Consider the following 26,045-nt stretch of genomic DNA (forward strand, 5'->3'; position numbering starts at 1 on the left):
CATCGACAAGTTGCTTGAGGAAATGACAATGAAGCTCCACATGTTTGGTATGCTCGTGGAAGATTGGATTCTTGGCAAGCTCTAGCACCCTTTGATTGTCGTAGAACAAGGGTTGAGGCCTTGCTTGAGGCATTTTCATGTCTAGAAGCATCCTTCCAAGCCATATTGCTTCACATGTTGCTTTTGTGATTCCTTGATACTCTGCTTTTGTGAGGAAAGAGCTATTGCCTGTCGTTTCTTGCTAGTCAATGTGACCACCCATGCCAAGATTGAAAACATATACAAAAGTGGATTTTTTGTCATCAATAGAACCTACCCAATTTGAATCTGTGAATCCAACCAGCCTATGATCTTTGCTTCTATTGTATAGAATGCCAAAGTCAAGTGCCTATTTCACATATCTCAACACTCTGTTTGCTGCAACCCAATGATCTACCTTTGGGGTTATTTTGAATATGGAAATGAAATTGACAACATAGCTCAAATCAAGTCACGTAGCTGTAAGATAGATGAGGCTGCCCACTAGTTGCCTGAATACTGACTCATTTACTACATTTGAGTCTATTTTGGCTGAAAGCTTCAACCCTTTCTCCACCATAGTTGTAGACAAGATTTTGCAAAATGTCATTTTGAATTTGTTGAGAAAACTCTTGGCATATTTAGATTGAGAAATAAAAATATCATCACTTATTTTCCAAACATCTACATTTAGGCAATAATGTAGGAGGCTTAAATGAGTCAATATCAAAAGCTTTACTCAAATTAATTTGATATTTTCAATCAAATGCGCTTCACTATTTATAAGTATAATATCATCCATGGCTGAAAAACTCGTAAAAAAATCGTCTGAATTGTGAGTACTCGTGAGCCAAATATGGCCACAAGTCACTTGTGTAAAAATTCAGGGATAAGTTTTCCATTAAACTCGCCCCAATTTTTAGGGTAAAAATCGCACAAAAAATGTTGTACCTCGGCAGGGAAATCGCCAAAAGAAAATCTGATATTTTTAGGGTTTCAAAAATCGTAGATAGCTTTCCAATGCAAGCTCCAGGGGATCCCGTTGATGCAATAGCTTTCCAACGGAGCTCTAGGGGATCCTGTTGAGCGATAGCTTTCTGATGCAATACTTGGCATCCCTTTTTTTGGTTTCTCTTGCTAGTCTACATTGCAGATTTAACTTGTTTGTTTTGCTCACAGAGATATGACATCACAAGTTTATGTTAATATAAATTTGATGAGGAAGAGTGTTTTAATAGGAGCGAGTAAATCAAATCAAGGGATTCGAGCCCGCAACCAAAGAATAACTAAAATATGTATATATTTTATCAATAATTTTATTTAATTACATGTGGCTTACAAAATATATTATAAATAATAATCTATAAGAAAATTTATTTGGAATATGGATGAATTTTAATTTTTAATATTTAATAAAAAAATGTTTTAGCTCATCAAAAATTCAAAATTATTAATGGATAATAATTTTGTATAATAATAAATTATTATTTGTTTGATCGAGTGACTAGTAAACGTCAATAAATATTCAAAAGTATAATTGTAAGACATTCTAGAATTATTGAAAATTTGAAAGTATTCCAGTTTTAAGAAATTATGTATTTTCAAATGTTTGATAAAGTTGCCAAGTTATTGTTGATTTTTTCTTGATATTTTTGGCAGGTCCCGAGTTTTTAAATTTTATGGGCCAGCCGAGTCATTGCCAAGTCCAAGTTTTTAAAACTATGATATCATCTATATAAATAACCAGTAGAATGTTCTCATTGCGTACACTTTTGACATACAGTATTGACATACAGTTTTGGAAGTCTTGTACACTTCTTCCTCTTAATCACCATTGAAGAAGGCACTTTTTATGTCCATTTGATGGACTTTCCAGCCAAACTGAGCTGCCATGGCCGGAACTAAATGGATGGGGTTCATCTTTGCTATAGGAGCAAAGGCCTCCTCATAGTAAATGCCTTCTTTTTGTGAGAACCCTTTTGTGACCAACCATGTTTTGTACTTGTCAAGCGTACCATCAACTTTGTACTTGACTTTGTACACTCATTTGTAGCCAATGGATTTCTTCTCAGGTGGAAGGTCTGAAAGAATTCAAGTCTTATGTTTCATAAGACTCTTATGTTTGGTTTACATGGCCTTTTCTTATTCAAGTTTTCCTTTTGCCTCCACAAATTCTTGGGGCTTATAAACTCCTTGAAAATTTGGCCATAAGGGTGAAGTTAACTACATTCTTGTTTTTGCCTCTCAATGATCTACCCTTGATCGTTTCACCATCTCAAACATCATCAATGATATGCTTTCCGACCACATTGGTCGATTTTTAGGAGCATCTTCAGCCAAATTACTGTTGTCACCATGACTTGGGCTTCTCATTTCTATTTCATTTGGATACTGATCTAGGTTATCATCAATAAGTTCTTATGGTATTGTTACCTTCCTGGGAGACTCATGCTTAGAATCCTCCCCCACTTTGGGTGGAGTCAGCAAAAGTCAAACACTTGAATCCTTAGCCTTAATAGACTGATCTTCAGTGATCTTGATCTTTGAAGAGAGCTGAAAAGGTCTAACTTATTCATTAATCAGAACATCCTTGTTGGAAGTCAAATGGTTTGTGTCAATATCAATATGCTTGTAGGCTTTGTGATATTCATTGTACCTGTGTAAGCATTAACATCTTACTCTTAGGGTCTAATCAGGTTCTCTTTTCTCATAGAATCCAAACATATGCAGTAGAACCAAAGACCTTAGATGACTTACTCTGTGTTTTCTCCTAGACAAAGTTTCCTTTGTTGTCTTCTCCACTGCCTGTGTTGGAGACCCATTGAGTAGATAAAAGAACTGCAGTGTATACTGCCTCAACCCAGAACTTCTTAGGAACACTCTTGTTCTCAAACATACACCGGACCATCTCTGTAATTCTACAGTTCCTTCTCTCAACTACTCCAATCTGCTGTGGAGTATAGGGTGTTGTATATTGCCTCTTGATTTGGTGTTTAACACAAAAGTTATTGAATTCATTTGAACAGAATTCACCTCCATTATTAGATCTAAGAGTTTTGGTGTACGTAGCTGCTTCATATGTAGAAAGCACCATAACAACTGAAAAATAATTACGCTGAATTCAGTCAGATTGCATTCTTAAACTTTGCCTTATTCATGGCAGAGTTGAAAGGATTGAAAGATCTAGGAAGCTTACAATGAGTACATTTGACCAATGTTCGATGAGGAGCCATCATCCCCCCAAAAGGCGCAGGGGGGATGTCCCCAATATGTCCAAGGGACGTGGATGGGAGGCCCCTTTTTTCAAGACTCTACAACTTGGTCCATTTGGTGTATAAACATAAAAAAGTAATTTTCTAAGGAAAAAATTGATAAAATGCTGGCAAGGATTGCCATTGCAAAATTAGCATATCATAAATACTTCAGTTGTTTTTAGTTTGTTTAACTTTAGATTATTCCAATAGTCATCCCTCTGCCATCACCAAAGTTTAAGATTTTTTTTTCAGGACTGGATAGCCTGGGTGACTTCTTAAGCTAATAAATGCAAAATTTCTCTAAAAAACTGAAATGGCAAGTATTACTATTTCAAATTCAGCATATCACATTTTTTTTTGATCAGTAAAGTTTACTATATTTTACTAATAATAACAAAATTTCAAGTGTCCATCTGTTCAAAAACAGTTTCCTTGGAACCAAAATTGTCTCACTACTATTAAGTATGTGATTCAAAAACCTTCCCCAACTGCAACTATCCCTACCACCCTTATGATGCCAAATGGATATACAAAAATTACAGACAATCCCATCAACTACAAGCCTACAACCATTGATATTGTACCAAAAAAATAACGGAGAACAATTATTATACTTTTATGCACCTCCAATCTAGTACAAATAGACCCTGGAACAAAAAAGAAACACCCACCCTTCTAATTTCCTTGGCTGGAAATCACAATCGACTCTACTGCTTTATTCCTCCTCCCATGTTTGGATGTCATGACAGACTCTACCTCTACCTTCCACTTCTTGGAGTTCTTGGATCCCATGGGTTGCCCTCTTTTGTGGTTCGATTCATCCTTCTTCCGGCCCCTTCTCTTCGGTTCTAGCTCCTCTTCCCCATGACGATCTCTCGCCTCTCTCGCTCTAAGATAGTCCTTGATTCCATTCAAACCAATCTGTGTAGTTGCACATCGCACTTCCTTGTCATCTGAGGCACCCCATATGAAGAACGGGCATAGGGGAGGAATGGATTCCCCTACGTGGAGCTAGTTGCCACTCAGGGCCACAAAACCTTCCCTCACCCTAGCAATGGCAGTGAAAGATGCTAGACCCCAACACTATTCTTCTCGCACGCATGGGTTCACAATCCAGTGAACATCTTTCTTTGTACCCAGCTCAAGACACTAGGCCAGAAATAGCAAGGCAATATCTACATTTGTACTGTATCTATACTCAGCCTTCAAAAAATGCACCCCCAACACGATAGTCACCTTGTGACGAAATTTAGAGTCTTCGAACTTGAAGACATGCTTGAGCCTTTCTTATAAGATTTTTTCCCAGAAAGCAACCATTGGTTTTAGCCAAAGAAACGGGACTCGGACTCGGCTCGGACTCGGCAAGGCCGAATCGGACTCAGACTCGGCTCAGACTCGGCAAGGCCGAATCGGACTCGGACTCGGAACTCGGAGTCAGACTCGGCTGGACTCGGGAAAGTGAAAAACTCAAGAAATTTAGAGATTTTTGAAGATTTAAAACTTGTTTCAGGCACCCTTTATTGAATACACCTTAAAGACACAATAACATCATCAAACTCGGCTCATTTGATTACATACTCAAGTATACATCAATCACATAAGCATAAACGCAAATTGTAGCTGAAGGAAATAACTAACATGGATATATAAATATTGTCAAATGTATACAATATTACAAAACTCATGGAATAAAAAATCCATGTCATCATATGATCATCATCAAATTTTTCATACAAATACCAAAGGTAAATACAACTACAAGCCTATGGCTTAGAGGAGTCAGCATGGCTGCACCCTCCGGCCCCGTCCCCCTGCAAAGGCGTCTAAGGTAGGTCCTAGATGATTCGACAGCCATAGCCGCTCCCTGTGACACCATGCCATGCTCACCAACATCAGGAACATCCGTGTATTTGCCTCTGAATCTCCTATCTGTTCTCATGCTCTTTGCTCCTCCTCTGCCATGGCTACAGTCTTAGGCTCTATATCTACCTGGCCGATCCAATCAGTGTCAGACTCGGAGGTTAAATTTTCCCTTCTATCGATGCAGTTTCCCCCCATATTTTTCGACGGGGGTTTGGGGGCAGCGCCCCGCGAGGCCAAAAAAACTTATTATTTAATAAAGGCATCAAGTGTTATTTTTCTATTGGCTGACATGTTGTAACTCTAATTTTTCTCATTCTCAGGCGGAGGTTGTAGTGAACAAAGAAGAGACCATTCATTTTAAAAAGTTTTTTTTTGTCATTTTACGTAACCCAGCCAGTAGCCGAGTTTTAGGCACTGGACTCGCCGAGTTTGGAGAGTTTATGCCAAACTCGCTCACTCGGCGAGTCTGGCAAGTTTGCTCGCCAGACTCGTCCGAGTCCCAAAGACACGGCAAGCATGTCTCGGACTCGGACTCGTCGAGTCTGGCGATTTTCGTTTCTCTGGTTTTAGCATTTGCAGGGAGAAGTTAGCGTGCATCTTCTCCACCTCCCAACTCCAATGTGTCTTCGAAAATGAAAGTATTGTTGAGGAAGAATGCTTCTCACTGCAATATGAATCACTAAAGGCAGTTATGGGAATGAGTGAAGACAACCTCCTCTAAACCACTTTAATTTTACTTTGCACGGTCTCCATGACACATCATGGATGCCTATCTAAATGAAGCATATAATCCTCTGCAACCTGTCCTGTAGTACTATCCCTGCAAGCCGCCACCTCTCCAAAACCTTTGCCTCAAATATCTTCCCACATATCCTGCTCATTCCCTTGCATTAACTCCACCGCCAACTTGGAGTAATTGTTCGTCACCGTGTTTCCCTCACGTTTCACATGAGAAATTTTAAATTTTTTTGAACATTGCTAGCAAATGTTTAGTGACTTTTACTAATTTATCTAGCTCTTCTAGTTCTTCGTTCCTCCTCTAATTAACGCATTTGTAATGATTTGCATGTCACCCTCCAAATGAAATAAAGGGATTGACAATCTCTTTGCCAATTTCACTGCTAGGAGTGCCGCTTTTGCTCCTGCTTCATTATTAGTGCTTGATCCAAGTCTTTGTACACTCCATCCTAAAGTATTCCCCTGCCAATCTCTTGCAACACATCCTACTCCCGATGGGCCTAGATTCCCCTTTGAAGCACCATTGAAATCGATTTTGATCCAACCCTTTTCAGGTGCAATCCACTCCTCGGTTTGTCACTTGTAGCTGATGGGTTAACCCAATTCAGCCCATTAACAGGTAGCATATCACATTTACTTAAGCTGTTTTTAGTTTGTTTAGATTATTTCAATAGTTATCCCTCAGCCATCACCAAAGATTAAGGATTTTTTTTTCATCCCTAAAGCCTTGTCCACATCTCCCAAAAACTTGGAGTAACACTACATATAACCCTTTTTCTTCTTCATTCCAAACATCTGGCTTAGTTTTAACATGATTAATATACATGACATAGAATTAACTTCATTTTTAACCTTAAGCAGGACACAAGTTATAGCTTGCCATGATACAAAACAATTGAAATTCTTCATTATTGAGTGAAAAACTAATTGAATATTGCTATTCTTATTGCCTTGAAGGTTGTTATACTTTGATGCATTTTTTCTCATTATTTTTCTTGGAAATATTGAGTGTTGACTTTTGGAAATTCCAATAGAGAAGCACATTTATGGGAGGGATGGATGGACTTAAGTTGCACCTTAAAAGAGGGTATTGGGTTTTATTAAAATAATATAGTAATATTGATCTAATGGTCATCTTACTCATTTAGAAACTATTTAGAAACTTCTATTTATGTCTTTCATCTTTAGTTAGTTCTAGGAAGTTTCCTTTTTGTCTTTTGTGTTTCTATTCTTAATCGTTTCCATTATGGAAAGATCGTCTTGTAATTTTCTATATAAGGAGTATTCCTCTCCTTAATTAATTACAACATCGAATTATCATTTCATGGTATCAGAGATTAGGTTCACTAAAAAAATTCATGCATTTTCTGATTTTTTTCCACAAAAAATCATGGAAGGGTTTTGCTTGATTTTTTCCATAAAAACCAGGGATTTTTTTATTCTGTTTACTACTCATGATGGCTGCGAGTAAAGTTTTTGAATAGGCTGGGGGGTTTTGTACGATTTTCCTCAAAAATTGTGGATGGGTTTTTTAATTTTTCTCCACAAAAAATCATGGAAGGTTTTGCACGATTTTCTCTTAAAAATCATGGTTTCTCTGTTTGTTTTTTGCATGATTTTTTCAGACAGAAATTGTGGGTTCTTTCTTTGCTAGAGGGTCTTTTGATTTTTTCCACAAAAAACCATGAAGGATGTTTTTTGGGTTTTCTAATGATGGTTTTTTTGTGAGAGTTTTGAGAAGCTGATCTTGGTGTCTCTGGACCAAGGGAGGGATGGCTTTGTTAACCAACGTCATGTTGGAAGGATTGTGGTAGAAGGATTATGTTAAACTTGGTCATATCCAGAAGTTCTGCAAAATCAGGGAGGGTCTCAACAGGCTCATGTAGTAGAATATTTTGAGAAGGGGACAACCTTCTTTGCATTCATGGCCAAATGACCTGCAGATTATGTTACATCTTCTGTAGGGTAGTTAGTAGAATGACCATTAAGGGAGGGTATTAAAATAATATTGTAATATTGATCTAATGGTCTCCTTACTCATTTAGTTACTATTTAGAAACTTCTAAGTTTCCTTTCTGTCTTTCGTGTTTCTATTTTCGATCGTTTCCATTATGGAAAGATCATTTTGTAGTTTTTAATATAAGGAGTATTCTTATCCTAAATCAATTACAAATCAAATTATCATTTCAGGTTTCAGGTCTGTAGATGGAGAACTTGCTATTTATATTTTTAATTCTACTCCAACATTTGTCTTGTTTGAATTTTTATTTAAATCCTTGTTTGATATATTTGAGTCATTTGTTATTGTAGACTATTTTGGCCTTCCCGGGACCCCTTAGTTAAGACTATAGCATAGAATAGAAGAACAGATCTTTACTTATCTGCTGGAAACTCCTTTGTCCCTCCTTGGGCATGCGTATCCCCATATCCGTTCTCGTATCCGATATAGCCCAGAGACACGTCGAATATTGTTCCCACGCGTGCCCAAAAAACTTTGATTTATCAAACATGCTAGATACTATCTGATTTGATTTTTTAAAAAATTTGACGTAATCTTCCTAAATTTAATTTTAAAAAACTTCATTCATGAAATTTAAGTAATACCTACATTAAATGAGAAAGACAAATGAAATGATTTTCTATTTCAGTGACCCATTTTTTGGGCTATTTTCCAATGCAACTCTACTATTTTTGCATATTGTAAAATGTTAAATCAACTTATCATTATTTATGTAGCAATTATCTGTCTATATCGCTTTTGAAGTAATGAAAATCTCCTCGAATAACTTAAAAAATTATGTTAAATATATGTGTATGTGTTTTTTATGAATGACGTATCCAGCAAAAATGGTTGTATCTGTATTTGATACCGTATCCGTATTTGTATCCGTATTTGTGTCCATGCAACTTTGATTGAGAATATTAGGATGATTTCTGCATGTGAATCTCCACATATACTTATCATATATTGTGAAGAACAACCTCTGGTCATCAGTCTGTATAGTATTTAATTAAATGTTGCAGACACCGCTCTTAAGTCTTTCTCGTATAGCTTGGAATGGCTAAAGATATAACCTGCCTCATAACCTTTTATTACTAGTAACATATAATGTAACCTGGGTTTAGTCCCTCCACAGATATAATTGGTGCTAGTTGATATTTTCTCCTTTGCTGCTTGTTAGTAGTGTTATAGTGTGATAGTTTTGGTAAGTTGCAATGTTAATAGCTGGGTCCTTTTCCATTTGCAAATTTTGCAGGTGGCTTAAAGAAGAAAGAAATGCTAACATATTTGTGGAGGACAGGGTGAAGGAAGAACTTCTTACAGAAAGTCAATATTTTAAATTTGTACAAACATGGGAGAAAGGTGAGAACTCTCAAAATATGTCCAAGTTCTGTTTTATATGCTATTTATATGTTTTATTAGAAGCACCAATGCCCTCATGGATGAATCTACATTTGATTTTATCTTTATCTTTTTCTTTATTTAACAATTAATCATCAAACTGGCAGAAATGTGGCTTATTTATTGTTTGAAGTGAAACTTGGTCATGGAATGAAAGGCAGTGTTCCACGGGCGTTGGGGACGGGGGGACGCGTTTCCGGGACGGGGGGACCAAGGGTCTAAATTTGGGGACGGCGGGGGGACGGCGGTGCTCATATACTTATACATATACATATAGTACTTGAAAACTAGTTTTGAAAAGATGTATGACAATATTACAGTGTAAGAATTACATTTCAAATGAGACTATAGGAAATTTGAAATACTAAATCTAAATACCAAGATTTCTAAGTTGTATTGTTATATGTAGCCTAATCAAACTCGGAGGTTAGATTTTCCCTACTTCTATCGGTGCGGTTTCCCCCTATATTTTTCAACGGGGGTTTGGGGGCAGCGCCCCTTGCGTGTTCCCTGTTGCGATACAGGGCGGGGTCGAGAGGCAGTGCCCCACGAGGCCAAAAATACTTTTATTATTTTCTAAAGGCGTCGGGTGTTATTTTTCTATTGGCCCACGTCCAATTAGAGTTACCCCTTAACCCTCAAAAAACTTAAAAAGTCACTTTTTTTTAAAATTTTAGTTTTAAACATTGCATATAAGTGGGGGCGATAGGAGACGTCTGGGCGTCTCCCCGTCCTTGGAGAGATGTCTGCACGTCTCTCGAAGGACGGGGAGACGCCCAAACGTCTCCCAAGGAGACGTGGAGGCGTCTCCATGTCTCTCTGGGAGATGCTCAGACGTCTCCCAAGGAGATGTCTCCACGTCTCCACATCTCCCTAGGAGACGCGGGGACACGGGGACGTCTCCGCTTCCCAGTGGCGCTTGGGTGGCGGTGGCGGGACGGCAGGGGACGTCGCGTCCCTGTCCCCCCGTCCCCAAGACGTTTCTGACAGGGGGACGCGCCCAAAAAGGGGGGGGACGCGTCCCCGTGGAATGGGGATGAAAGGAGACTTGCTATACTAAAAGTGCCTCACAAAAAGGCATGTAGGCTCCCTAGAAAGGCTATTAAGGCTGTACCAGACTCTGGGTTGCATGGGAAACTATAGGGTTGCTTAAGGCAGCAATAAAGAGGTGTCCGTCATGATGAGATAACCTTAAATGAACAGCATGGGAGACCTAGATCTTCTACCCTAAAAGGACTGCCATTCTCATTTGTAGATGCATATTATTGTGTAAATGTAACTCTGTCAAATCTTGCCTAGTGTACATCTAGTCCATTCTTTCAGAAGATTGCCTATGATGGTCTAATGATTGTATAATGAGTATTATGTAGTGAAATTGAACTAAATGAATGCAAGCCCCAGAGCCATTTTGTAGGACAATAGTTTTTGAATTTATCAGTATAAAGAAAAGTAAGGATGTTGTTAGAATTTGTCTGAATGCCAGAAAAAATGCCAACATATTTGTGGAGGTCAGGGTGAAGGAAAATGAATCAGAATCTTATAGAGAACCTCTAAACTAGAACATGGAGCATGTATTAGAGAAAATTATAACAATACCTAGAATAGGAAGGAGTTCAACTTATACACAATGAACGATTTTACCATTGTGGAAGATCTGCTAGCAAATGAGGCATTTGACATGGACATGGGAAATAAGCTCAGTGCATCAACACAAAGAATAGCTTCCAGGAAGGATCATACACTAGGTAGATGTAGAGAAATTCAAACTGTTAGAAAAGCTCCATTTCAAATAGATACAAGCAAATCTCAAAAATAGCCACAAATGTCCAAGTGGAACAAGTATTAATCCTAACATCTTCAACAAGCGACCCACACACAAGTTCCAACGATCTCCATATGTTGCCTAGCTAATGAGCACATGATACTATGCACTTAATTTAGGCGAACATAAAGAGTTTAGCTTAGTATGGTAAGTGAGCTTTTATATGGCCACATCATAATGCTCATGCTAACAAAATATCATTAAATGGTTAATGTTGTTTTGTGGCACCAGGCTCAAGTATAACGGACCACTCTGAATAGTCCTTATCATATTTTATACGACTTGTTATAGACACGCTCTACAATTTTCAAAGTTATATCTCACCTAACAATTCATAATTTTTTAGGGCTCACTAAAGGTTATAACATTCATCTCTCCCCTTATAATAAACTCAGACATAGAGGATATTAATTATATTGAAAAAAAACCCATTGTCCACCTTCATACTAGTAATTATTGATTCAAAGTAGTCTTGTGATGTCCCCATCAAATTAATACTATTTGGTATTAATTGTGAATAAAATGAACTTTCCTTATTTTATATTAGTTCGAATATTGACTAAATATATTATAATAAAAGTTCAATATTTGATTCTTCAATAAAGATTAAAAGTTAAATATTAGTTTTGCTTAAATACTTTGCCCAACTATTATTTGATTATTTAATCTTGCGGGAGTTGGTTTTCCTACGGGAATTTTACCCGCTACTGTCTTTTAAATAAGGATTGGCAAATAAGGAGAGGCATAAGATTTTATTAAAAGAAGACTTGGAAGTGAAGGTTGAATATCTGTGTGATATCAACAATTGATGAAACATTCCTTTCGCCAACCATTATTGGCCTATTGGAACTGAAGTGATGAGCCAAGGAGTAATATAATTGCGTGAGTATTGGTAGGAAATTGCAGAGGCGTGTGTATATTACACCGGACGAGAGAAAGATTAACGACAGCTTGGTGGAGGTAGAGACGGGTTGAAACTGTACGCAAGCTACATTCCTCTCCCACATCTTGTGACCCGATATCGGGTGTAATGACTGAAGACTTCTGCATAACACAAACACCCTAGTCACGCGAAGTATATGTGTCGTCATTCATTGCAGAAAACCCAATATCGGGTATAGTCTATGTCACTATGGTCTCTTTCCGCTCCAAGTGAACCAGATAACCCGATAACGGGTGCCCATGTTGTGTTTCAGCAGTCACGGAAGGTGATTCCAGCTTGCACGACGTATGTGTGTTACGGCGGAACCGTGGAGGAAGTAAAACCCAACAGCATGTGTCCTATTGCAGTAGACGGTGAACTCCAGACCCGAACAAAAAATTGAAGACAAGGCATCACTTATCCTATTGTGCGCACCTCTGAATCCATGGACATGACCCCTGCGTAAGACATCATAATAGTATCGAAGTAACCTGACATCAGAATGTTATGCTGAAGGAATTGGGCAATGTGGTGTGCAAACGGAATGCAGAGTTCCAGACCCATTATTATATAAGCATCGTATATTCTGATCAACGTGAAGTTTAATCAATAGCCAGGTGCATTATAAATCTTACCTCTGCTCTTTAAAAGAATGAATTGATTTCCATGTTTACAGTGATTGCTCTAGTTGTTATATTTAACATTGATTACTAAAATCAATGCAAATAAGGAAGACACCAAATAAAGGGATGTTGTATAAGATGTTATTTCCATCATTGGTTATACTGCACAAACAAACTTCTACTATGTCTTGGTTATAAATTGTTTGTTAACAAATCTTAGTTAAGGAATTTTACAGTGGTATCAGAGCACTTGAATCCTGCCAGCCTATAGGGTGATTAGGAACTGCATGAAAACTTAATGCACAGTTGAGTATGCACTAGGGAAATTATAATTTCCGAAGTACTAGGGCCCGTCAAAACAGATTACAAAACTCTTCTTTAGCACAGAGTAGTTCATCTATTCCGTTTGAAATTGAGGATAGCCACACCGAAACTGACGAGGAATTTATTTTTGAAACCAACATGGGAGACCTGGATAACAATAGGGACCTATTGGCTGCATTAATCAGAAGTCAGCAAGATATGCAAGATAATGTTAACAAAATGACCAACTTCATGACCCAATTTATGGCTAATAATATACATCAGCACCAAAATAATGGAAGACAAAATAATCATTAGAATAATCGAGGAAACAATGGGGGTAGAGATGAACAGTCTGTCAATAATCAGCCATAAAGAACAGGAACAACTAGACCTTTTATGCCTACATTTACTGCTAGAAACTAGCTGCTTGAAAATGAACCTACAATAAGAGAAATACAGGAAGAAATACATCAGGATTGGTTAGGCTCAGGAGAAGAATTTAGATCAACAATGACATTTAGAAAATATTTAGATGTCAGAATGAAACATAGGCCAAGAGGGCAGAGAGGGAACAATAGTGAATTGCAAAGGAAAATTGGGAAAATGTCCATTCCTTATTTTGATGGAACAGGTAAAACAACTGCTTGGGCATGGGTGCAAAAATTAGACACATACTTCCAATTAAATCCTATGTTGGAAGATGAGGCAATTAAATATGCTGCATTACATCTTGACGGTGTAGCACATGAATGGTGGCATCATGGGCAAGTAACCTTGGGTCATAATTTGATAGGTACTTATGTTGAGTTCACTGAGAAACTTATTGACATGTTTGATTCTAAGGATCTTGAATTACATCTTAAAGATTTGACTTAGCTTAAGCAAATTGGAACTGTTGAACAATATATTTCTGAATTTGAAAAATTGGTAGTCTTAGTAATTGAAATTTCAGAAAGACACAAGATTGTAATATTTATAGATGGATTGTCTGATTCCCTCAAAGGTTGGGTTAAGTCCTTAAACCCTCTTACCTTACAGACAACTGTCAAAAGAGAAAGAGAATTAGAACAATCTTCAAAAGGAAATTTTTTTAATAAAGGACCACCACCTAAACCAAAAAAAGACAAACAACCTCTCAATAAAGATAATTTCCCTAAAAACAGGTTAAATAAAGAAGAAAGGGAAGAACTCAGAAGGAAAAAACTATGTTTCAGTTGTAGAGAAGCATGGCAGCCTGGACATAGATGTTTAGGGAAGGGGAAAATTCATTATATTGAGGTTATGTCTGACAGTGAGGATGAAGAGAATGTTGATCCTAACATAGAATAAGCATCACAGAACACAAAATCAGAAATAGGTACCAAACAAGGAGAAGGAGTAATAGCATCTATGACAGGAACTCCACATTATAATATATTTTTTAGAGTTAGAGGAGTTTTGAATGGACAACGTGTGATTGTTATGCTTGATAGTGGTTCTACTCATAATTTTATAGATGCAACACTTGTGGAAAGACGTGGTTTGCATTCTGAAAAACATGAGGGATTTGATGTTAGAGTAGCCGACGGAACTAATTTATCTAGTACTCATAAAGTCCCTAAACTGAATATTACTCTTGGCAATTACACTGTTACTGATGATTTTTATGTGATTGATTTGGCTGACACTAATATTGTCTTGGGTATACAGTGGATGGAAACATTAGATGAATATACACAGAGTTTTAAAAGATTGGAATTTTCTTTTAAAATTGATGATAAGAAGGTAGTCCTTCGTGGTATGTCTAATAGTGGTCCCAAGATCGTTAGTGCTAAAAGAATGGAGGCCATTTTTAGACATGGAGATGTGGCATGGTCAGGACAATGTTTAATCTCCAACAAGGTATCAGGCTTTGAATCTAAATCTTATCAAGATGATTTGTTAAAAGTATTAGATTCACATCATTTGGTTTTTAGTGATATTCCTCCAGGAGTTCCACCTGATAGAGGATTTGAACGTACTATTGAATTAGAAGAAGGTGCTAAACCAGTTATCACTACTCTGTGTAGACACCCTAAAACATTCAAGGATGAAATAGAAAAGGCAATTAAGGAATTGTTGGATATGGGGCATATCAGACCTAGTTCTAGCCCTTTTGCATCATCGGTAGTGTTGGTAAAAAAGAAAGATGGAACTCTTCGTATGTGTATTGATTACAAAGCTCTTAACTAGAAAACAATCAAAAACAGGTATCCAATTCCTCAAATTGATGAATTGTTAGATGAATTGCATGGTGTTGCTTATTTTTCTAAAATTGATTTGAGATCAGGGTATCATCAAATTAAGTTAAGAGATCAAGATATTCATAAAACTGCTTTTCGCTGTCATTATGGTCATTATGAATTCTTGGTTATGCCGTTTGGTCTAACAAATGCTCCGGCAACATTTCAGTCCTGTATGAATCATATCTTTAACAAACAGTTAAGGAAATTTTCGCTAGTTTTCTTTGATGATATATTGATTTATAGCAAAACTTGGGAAGAGCATTTGAAACATATTGATATAGTTCTTGGTATTATGGAATCTCAATCACTGTATGCAAAGGCATCTAAATGTGAATTTGGAATGATTGAAATTTTGTATTTAGGGCATATGATTAGTGCAACTGGGGTACAGGTTCATCAAGAAAAGATAAGAGCCATTTTGGATTGGCCATTGCCAGAATCTTACAAAATTAAGGGGATTCTTTGGTCTATGTAGTTATTACAGGAGGTTTGTCAGAGGTTTTTCACAGCTTGGGGCACCCTTGACAGATCTTACCAAAAAAGGGGCATTCCGATGGACTGAGGAAGCTCAACAGGTATTTGAGAAACTTAAAGAGGTAATGAGTTCTTGCCCAGTACTTGCTCTTCCAGATTTTAATCAGCCTTTTGTGCTGGAATGTGATGTTTCTGGTGACGGAATAGGGGCAGTTTTAATGCAAAACAAACATCCTATAGTTTATGAAAGCAGGAAACTTAATAACCTTGAGAAATTGTATTCTATCTATGATAAAGAAATGTTGGCAATCATGCATGCATTGACAAAATTTAGACAATATTTGGTTGGTAGTAGATTTGTAGTGAAAACTAACCATAACAGTCTGAGATATTTCTTGGGACAAAAAGATTTAAATGACAGACAACAAAAATGGATCAGTAAGATTCAAGCTTATGATTTTGAGATTGAATATATAAAGGGTAAAAATAATGTTGTTGCAGATGCTTTATCTAGAAGGCCTGAAATCGATGCGTTATCTGTAGTAATAGCTGATTGAAAATCTTTATTGCTGGTCAAATATTCAAAGGATTCTTTTGCATGTGATTTGCTAGATTGTAATATACAAGATGATAAATATAAAGTAGTTAATGATGTTATCTATTACAAGGACAGTTCTTATTTAATTCCAGGATCGAAGTTGAAAGAAAAAATCCTCCAATATATGTATGATATTCCTCTAGCAGGGCATCCTGGATACTTCAAAACGTATTGTCATGTAAGAGAAAGGTTCACTTGGAAAAGATTAAAAAACGATGTCCTACGCTATGTGAAGGAATGCACCACTTGCCAGCAAAATAAAGCAGAGCAAACTTATCCTGTAGGTTTATTGCAGCCACTACCTATACCAGATCAGAAATGGGAAAATATATCAATGGATTTCATCACAAGTTTACCAAGATCCCAAGGTAAAGATTGTTTTTTGTTGTGGTTGATAGATTAACTAAATTTGCACACTTCTTTTCTATCACTACAAAATTTACAGCAGTTCAGATTGTAGAATTATTCTTCAGAGAGGTTTTCCATTTACATGGTTTACCAAAGACTATAATCAGTGATAGAGATAGCAGATTTGTGAGTATATTTTGGGGGGAAGGTACAGAGTTGAATCATAGTACCAACTATCACCCGCAAACCGATGGACAGACGGAAATAGTGAACAAATGGATCGAAGATTATCTTCGTAGCTATGTAGCCGGACATCAGAAGGCTTGGGTTCGTTGGTTATATTTGGGTGAATATTGTTATAATACTACCTTTCATATGTCAATTGGTATGTCTTCTTTTAGAGCATTATATGGCTATGATGTACTCTCTTTTCTTGACCTTGCTTTTGAGCAGAGTAATGTACCTAAATCTTGTGATTGGCTTCAAGAAAGCCAAGACATTTTGTCAGCTCTTAAGGAGAATTTGCAATGTGCTCAGAATCAACAGAAAATCTATGCAGATAAAAGGCGAGTTGAACGCCATTTCGAAGTGGGAGATTTGGTATTTCTCAGGTTGCAACCTTATCGGCAATCTTCTCTCAAACGTAGTGGGTTTGAAAAATTAAAACCTCGGTTTTATGGCCCATATCAGGTAGTTCGGAAGGTTGGTGCAGTAGCCTATGAACTTGATTTACCAGTGGATACCAAGATACACAATGTATTTCATGTATCTTGTCTCAAGAAAGCTTTGGGGCAGCAGGTGTCAGTTTCCGAAGATTTACCTCCTTTGAATGATATACACAATGTATTTCATGTATCTTGTCTCAAGAAAGCTTTGGGGCAGCAGGTGTCAGTTTCCGAAGATTTACCTCCTTTGAATGATGAAGGGAAGCTCAAAATGATTCCAGAAGTAATTTTGGAAACATGGGACAGGCAACTGCGGAACAAAACTATCAGGGAATATCTCATCAAATGGAAAAATCTGCCTCAAGATGATGCCACCTGGGAAAATGAAAGAGTTTTGGAGTTGCTTGAGGGCAAGCAATGCGAGGCAGGGGAGACTGTGATGTCCCCATCAAATTAATACTATTTGGTATTAATTGTGAATAAAATGAACTTTCCTTATTTTATATTAGTTCGAATATTGACTAATATATTATTATAAAAGTTCAATATTTGATTTTTCACTAAAGATTAAAAGTTAAATATTAGTTTTGCTTAAATACTTTGCCTAACTATTATTTGATTATTTAATCTTGCGGGAGTTGGTTTTCCTACGGGAATTTTACCCGCTATTGTCTTTTAAATAAGGATTGGCAAATAAGGAGAGGCATTAGATTTTATTAAAAGAAGACCTGGAAGTGAAGGTTGAATATTTGCATGATATCAACACTTGATGAAACATTCCTTTCGCCAGCCATTACTGGCCTATTGGAACCGAAGTGATGAGCCAAGGAGTAATATAATTGCGTGAGTATTGGTAGGAAATTGCAGAGGCGTGTGTATCTTACACCGGACGAGAGAAGATTAACGACAGCTTGGTGGAGGTAGAGACAGGTTGAAACTGTACGCAAGCTACATTCCTCTTCCCGCATCCTATGACCCGATATCGGGTGTAATGACTGAAGACTTCTGCATAACACGAGCACCCTAGTCATGCGAAGTATATGTACCGTCATTCATTGCAGAAAACCCGATATCGGGTATAGTCTATGTCACAATGGTCTCTTTCCGCTCCAAGTGAACCAGATAACCCGTTAATGGGTGTCCATGTTGTGTTCCAGCAGTCACGGAAGGTGATTCCAGCTTGCATGGCGTATGTGTGTTGCGGCGGAACCGTGAAGGAAGTAAAACCCGACGGAATGTGTCCTATCGCAGTAGACGGTGAACTCCAGACCCGAACAGCAAATTGAAGACAAGGCATCACTTATCCTATTGTGTGCACCTCTGAATCCGTGGACATAACCCCTGCGTAAGACATCATAACAGTATTGAAGTAACCTGACATCAGAATGTTACGCGGAAGGAATTGGGCAACGTGGTGTGCAAACGGAATGCAGAGTTCCAGACCCATTATTATATAAGCATCGTATATTCTGATCAATGTGAAGTTTAATCAACAGCAAGGTGCATTATAAATCTTACCTCTGCTCTTTAAAAGAATGAATTGGTTTCCATGTTTACAGTGACTGCTCTAGTTGTTATATTTAACATTGATTACTAAAATCAATGCAAATAAGGAAGACACCTATTAAAGGGATGCTGTATAAGATGTTATTTCCATCATTGGTTATACTGCACAAACAAACTTCTACTATGTCTTGGTTATAAACTGTTTGTTAACAAATCTTAGTTAAGGAATTTTACAAGTCTTAATTTCCCTGCCACCAGCATACAATGTTTACACCCTATATCAATGCCAAACTATTTCTAAACCTCCTTATTCTATCCCAATAATGTTAAAGCAATGACACATGCTTCCATGCCCATATCCACTTCTCCACTTGCTTGGACAAAGATAAAATGTATCCTAAATATGGTAGAGAAAGGGATGGCCTTTTGACCGCATTGAAGGGCTTTGTACTAATAAGAAATATACTAATAAGAAATACAGGGCTTTAAGCTCAAGTAGGGAGCATGGACCAAAAGTTGATAGGGCATGATGATAATAGTACCACTTATAAAAATTTAAGGTGACTAAAAAATTGATATAAAAGTTGTACATTATGGTACAACCTGTACTCAATAATATTACACAGGAGATCGTCATAGGTCGTATAACAATTGAATAGCACTATCATCAAGTTTTGAACCACCTTTGATATTAGTGCGTTCAAAAACTGTTAAAATAAATTGATTCAAAATACATTTTCCATCCAATTGAGTATGGTAAACAAAAAGGGTAGTTTAATCATAAAATAATCTTATTATTTGTACTTCTTAGTACATTATTTGGAGGTCATATGGTGTATATTTTAGATCCTAAATATATGCTGTTAGGATTGAAATAAAATTGGATTCACTTAAAACTATCAGATTTTAATCATGCATGAACACTATAGCCACTCAGAGCTGACTGGGTACCTAGAGAATGAGGCATATTCATCATGTAAAGATGTAGAGTAATGCGAAGCCCCATATCTGTACACTTGCTCAAATCAGGCGTTTTAAATTTTGAAGGCAAGGAGCTGTGGCATTTGAGGATCATAGCGAAGGAAAATCTAACCCTTGATCAGCTATAGAAGTCATTAAGATTCAGCTGCCTAAAAAGTTTTTTACTCTTTGTCTGGCATGTCTTAAAGTTATATTAAGGAAAATCCACTCGATTTCCCTTGTGTGGGTTTCAGAATGTGTAGATCATCATTAGAAGAAGATCCATACTGATGAGAAATGCTATAAATAGAACCAGAAAATTTGCAAAATATATTTGAATACTCGAGGAGATTATGCTTCTGAAAATATACAAGAGACAAAAATATTTGTGGACTATAATGGCTTTCATTCCACAACTTCAAACTTTGCAGATGCACACATCTAGCAGATGAGACAAGAAGGCTGTCTGGTTGGTTGAGGAAGATAATGATGATATGGAGCATGACAACCCAGGAAGTAATGTGTCTTCCCAGCTTCTCTTTTTTACATCATGAGGCAGTCAGGTAAAATCAGGCGAGAGTCTCAAATACCAATTTGGTAATGTTACAAGCTTAGTTTCAGGTCTTTAAAAAACAGAATACATATGTAATTTCAACAGTCACATGGTTTACATATACTAGTGTTACTGTTTCTTTGAGTTTCAGGGATGGGGAATCCATTCTAACATGGCAAAAATTTCCTGAATTTGGGGACAACATGGGTGATGACCATTAAAGAAAATATACAAAAATAATAGTTGAATATTAATTACTTCAAAAAAAAGAAATTTCCAGCTGACGGCTAACCATCACAGAGTTAAGAGTCCTCATGACCTTGATCATAATCTACTGCAGTTTAAGAAAAACCAACTGTTGGAACTAAAATATTTTGTAAATAATATTATTATCTATCATTTTTATTTTTGCCAACCAGTGCACAAACCATGTGTGAATGATATCAGGATATAAAACTACATAAATGCTAACATGCTTCTTGCATGTACGATAGGTAAGACCTTAAGACTATAAGCTTCAACTTGAGAATTCGAATCAGTACATTTGTCAGTAATATATAAGAACCGTTGGAGTCATAAACTTCACAGATGTTTCAGTTTGATCTTTCCTTAACAGAGTCTGATCCAAGTGAATGCTAAGGATGAATCATTCATCTCTTACACCTTGAAGCTTTACAACTTTTTGTGGAACTCTACAATGAAGAAGAGGAAGCGCAAAGATTAGTATAGTATAGAAAGAATTTTTGTTGAATAATTAGGCCCAGAAATAAAAGATCAGGGGATTGTTTCTTCTTTTGGCAATTGGTATTTGCTGGGAGAAAATTCATCCATAATCTTGACTTCCTTCCCTTTCTGTGAGTAAATTGGACCCTAACCAAGAGGTTTATCAACTCGATGACTTCTATTGAGATAGTCCAGGATTGTAAAGGCAACAAGAACATATCTATATCAGACCGAGGAGGTGCTTTTATCAGTGTGTAAGAAGGAGATATGTTCATGTGTATATCAGACTGAAGGAATGCCAGAGACATGATCAGATGTCCCTCTGATGTACCTAAAAGGGGATACATCCCCAAATGACAGGGATGTCCCCTGATTTTGTGCAGGGGGACAAGGGGGGAGTAAGGATAATGGAAGGTCTTGTTGTTAAATTTGAACCAGAATAAATAGATAGCAGAAAACTAAACCTATGAACAACACAAATACAAGAACTTTATCCTGGGAAAACTCTCCACCTGAGGGTGAAAAACCCAGCCCACTCAAAAATGAATTTTATTATATCTCTGAAAATGAATACAACTATTGATAGTTTCAGGTTACAATCTTCTATTATATGTTTTCTGTGTTTAATCTGAACACAGAAAACATATATTATTACTGATCTGACAGACTTCATATACAATACTCTCAACTTGCTACAAGACAAAATGAGAGGCCAGCAATATGACTATCCATCTGCTCAAGAAGAAGACCCACGAAAATAGAAGAGCGATGTATTTAAAGAATCGAATAGCAAGTGAAGAGACTCCACGATGGTAGAGGAAGAGTCACTGACAGCCACATAGATATTTCACCGACAGCCACATAGACATCTCACCGACAGCCACCAAAGTGATCATATAAACAAAGAAGAATATCGAAAGGAAAACGGAAGCCAACTAAACGATGCAAGATAGATAAAGGTAACTGAAGCCACAAAATAAATAAGAGACGATGGAGAGGAGAATAGATATGCATCTTGAATCTCTATCGCAGCTATAACTTCAACACTTGTTATATCATTGCCTCCGATCCCATAGATGGCCTCCAGACCTTGATGATGCATCCCCATGTAAGACTGGCATATAGTAGTCTGTAAGCCTTTGGTTTGCTAGCTTGCTGTTCTTGATGGTTGTTTTTGTGGGATTCTCAAAAGTCAATGCTTATAGTGGACATTGACAAAATGCTGGACTGTCCAAAGTTGGGAACTTTATAGCTTCACTTAGTGACACCCTTAGCACTCTTGGATGCATGTATTAATGATCTATTTACTTGCAACTTCTTGCCATCAAAGTTAGAACATAGATATTTATTTTTTATTTTTTTAAACTTTTCTTTTCTTTGGTAACTTTTTTACTTCTATAATTAATGAGTTTATTATTTGTAATTCATAGAAAACTATAATTTTGTATTGCTTTTGTCTTGACTTGCAATAGGTTACAAGTTCTTTTTCTTCTGAGCAGAATTGGAGCTCATATTTCTATATCCATTTAATAAGGTGACTGATTAGCAACAAAAAGATAGGGGAGTTGGTAACTTGGTATACATGCATTTGAGCCTATTCCTCATCTCACACAGGCAAGTTGAGTACAAGGAGGGTGTGATGAGGCATTGGGATGTAGTGCCAAAGCATCCCAACTTGGATTATTTTGTTGCACAGCTTTCCTTAGTCTCAATGTGAGGAGCATGAAGCTGCCACACAAATCATGTGTAGTGTAGCTAGTGGGAGTGGCACTATTGTTGCTTGTGGGTGTATTGAACTAATTGACGATGTTGATGCTACTTATGAAGAACAATACGATGATTTATATTGACTTTCCATGTGGATTTGCATTTTCGACCATTGACTATTGTAGTATTTTGTGAATAAATTGCATACATAAAAATAGTTTTGGTTTTTCTTTAACATTCAACATTGAATTATGAAAATTTGAATTTTGTTTGGGATTTAATTTTGTATATTTTGTGCAATTATGGATTTTAAAAATAATATATTTAATATATAAACTTACAACCATACCAAACCTTGGTTAAAAAAATTCAGCAAAGTGTCATACCCAAACTAATACTGGAAAGTTAGGTTTTGCAAATTTAGATAGTTATAGATATAGTTGCCTTTTGTAGGGATATTGCCAAGGTCCAAAAGCTAAGTAAATACTTCATTTGTTGAAATAAAGTTTAAATTCATACAACAATTTTTTCGAGCAATGAAAAAACAAGGACATGCAATTCTACAAGAGACTTACAAATATACCCAAAATATTCTCTCTCAAATCTTGAATCTTCATGCTGTCCTGATCTCTGTTTCTCAGCTTCTTCTTGCTACCTCAGTGCAGCTTTTTCAGCTGCCCTCCAAATGTGAGTAGCCCAATTTTTTCTGTGATGTAAAAATTGAACAGTCTGAGTTTTTTGCCTCGCTTTCTATGATATCTTCTTTTCTCGATTCCAATATATGTTATAAAATATGAGGCATATTAACATGCACAGATAAACATGTAATTTGGAGGAAATATAAGAAGCATTGAATCACATAAAATGCATTGATATTCCTTGCATATAACAACTAATTTACGCATGATAGGTACTCATGTCTCCCCAGTGCTGTTGTTTAGTCACCATACAAGGAAATCTTATGTTACTCTCTGCTACATGTTTAACTATATTTATTGCATTATGAATTTGTAAAACAATATTTGTAGCAGGGCTGCACCTTAAATATTTTTTTACACTGCTAAGCTTGTTCTTGGATTGGTTAGCATTTTCTACATGACATTGAAAACTGACATGCATTTATTTATCTGGTTATGTAGATGAAATTTCACTATTACACACAAAAGTTGACCTTGTTATAACATTAGGTGGAGATGGAACCGTTCTTTGGGTAAGCACTTCTATAAACATCCATGCTACTTAAGTTTTGTTTAATGTACACTCATCTTTGAAAATGATGTTTTTATTCTGTATACATGCACCTCACAAGAAATCAAATTTACGTAGAGATTCCAATTTGAAGCACATCCATCCGGCAATGCAGAATGAGCTCTCAACAATTTTGTGTTCTAAATTTAGTAGCAATTATTGTTCTTCATGGATTATATTCATTCAGTTGTACTATGCCTCTAATTTCTGGGCTAAAAGCAAGAGCATTATTTATGTGCTTTGCCTAGAATAGCTTATGTAGGAAACATTCAACTAGCTTCTGATGCATGGTATGCTTTGAATATATACTCATAATTGCCTCGTTGCTATAATTTTCAGGCAGCATCAATGTTTAAGGGGCCAGTTCCACCTGTTGTGCCCTTTTCTTTGGGGTCATTGGGGTTTATGACACCTTTCCGTATCCTCATATTTTTTTTATGTTTGATTGTGATCTCATAGAACATGCTATATTTTTAATTTTCACAAGAATCTTTTCTTTCATATTTTTTCAGTAGTTTCATCTTTTTTCTATTGGGATCTAGTTAAATGACTGCCTTTCACTAGCTGTATTTAATGTTTATTGATATTCATCGTTGGAAATCACAATTGTGAAAATAATTGTCACCTAAAGGCAGACTAGTGCCAAAATTCAAGTCTTGCATTGCACAGAGCCACAAGAGTCAATAGATATCAATACCACAAGAAACCAGAACAAGGAAATTTCACAAAATATAGAGTTCTAGTGAATCTTTCCCATCAAAAAGGAGAAAACTTCATGCAAGTTTTTCTATGGTTACAGGACTTGACCTGCCGTTAATTATAACACACTAATACTTGAATATTATTAGGCATCTTTTCCAATTCTTGAGGGGTTCCTTTGGAATTTCATAAAAAATTAGCAGCAAAGAAAAGGATTATTGATTTCTACAAGCTTTCTTATCATTGATATTTTTTCTTTCATGGGACATTTTATCACTTAGTGCTTAAATATTTGGAGCTCTTCTTCCACATGCAGATTATTAGCATCAAGATAACTTAACTTAGCCTTCAGAGTTTCTTTAATTGACAACTCTATATTGTTTCAGACCCTTTCTTCTTCTATCATTTAGTGTTTGTAGACTCTTGTGTCTATCAATAAGTAGATTTTAAAAATTCATTCTCAAAGAAGGATTTTTGTTTGTAAGCATTGTACTGACTAAAATTTGAATTACAGTTCAATGCTTGGGATTGAAATTTCTATGTTTACAGATATTGCCATTCCTCATATATTGCAATATACTGCTAATGGGATGTAATAGAAAATATTAATTATTAACCCATTAGAGATTTTTCTCCCCATTTTTGTTTTTACTTTTTGAAGAGTTATGTGAAATGGTTATTATTGAACATGAATACATAAACTTAACCTTTTTGTCCAGAAAGTGAGTTGTACAGGGAGTACTTACAAATGGTTATGACTGGACCTGTTAGCATCACATTACGACATCGTCTACGGTGTCGCATTGTACGAGATGCAGCAAAAGATGATAGAGTAGAAGAATCTATCTTGGTCTTGAATGATGTTTCTATTGATCGTGGAATGTCATCATTTCTTACTTTTCTGGAGTGCTACTGTGATGATTCTTTTGTAACTTGTGTCCAAGGAGATGGATTAATTTTATCAACAACATCGGGAAGTACAGCTTACTCATTGGCAGCAGGGGGCTCTATGGTCCACCCTGAGGTATACACATCTAACTTGAGCTTTATTGCAATCAGTCATTTATTTACAACATATTACTTGTAAACCATAATCTTTTAATTTGTATTAATTGCCAATAAAATTTAATGAGTGATAAAATGAAGCATTTTCTGGTATTTTCTCTTTTTGGAAAATACTTTTAACTATGGCATCAGTACACTCACATCAAATGGAATCTCTTGGTACACCATTTATCATTTTGGGGATCGATCATAAACTAGAAAATTGGAAAGGCCAAGAAATCCCATGGCAAGGGTTTCCTTATCACTTAATTGAAGTGTCAGGCCAGATGGTTGGAATGACAGTTGT

The 26,045-nt window shown here is 36.5% G+C and overlaps 1 protein-coding gene across 2 annotated transcripts in view; it reads left to right on the forward strand.

The window, feature by feature from the left end:
• The window catches only part of LOC131063957 (probable NAD kinase 1), a 170,075-nt gene that overhangs the window by 111,749 nt on the left and 32,281 nt on the right, over positions 1–26,045 (forward strand). For both annotated transcript variants that reach the window (XM_057997962.2, XM_057997961.2), the window contains 4 exons: positions 9,131–9,237; positions 23,887–23,957; positions 24,335–24,413; positions 25,414–25,718. In XM_057997962.2, coding sequence (XP_057853945.2) covers positions 9,131–9,237; positions 23,887–23,957; positions 24,335–24,413; positions 25,414–25,718 — 562 coding nt within the window. The remainder of the gene's footprint in view (positions 1–9,130; positions 9,238–23,886; positions 23,958–24,334; positions 24,414–25,413; positions 25,719–26,045) is intronic.

This window comes from Cryptomeria japonica, chromosome 11, assembly GCF_030272615.1.
Source record: "Cryptomeria japonica chromosome 11, Sugi_1.0, whole genome shotgun sequence".
Lineage (NCBI taxonomy): Eukaryota > Viridiplantae > Streptophyta > Pinopsida > Cupressales > Cupressaceae > Cryptomeria > Cryptomeria japonica.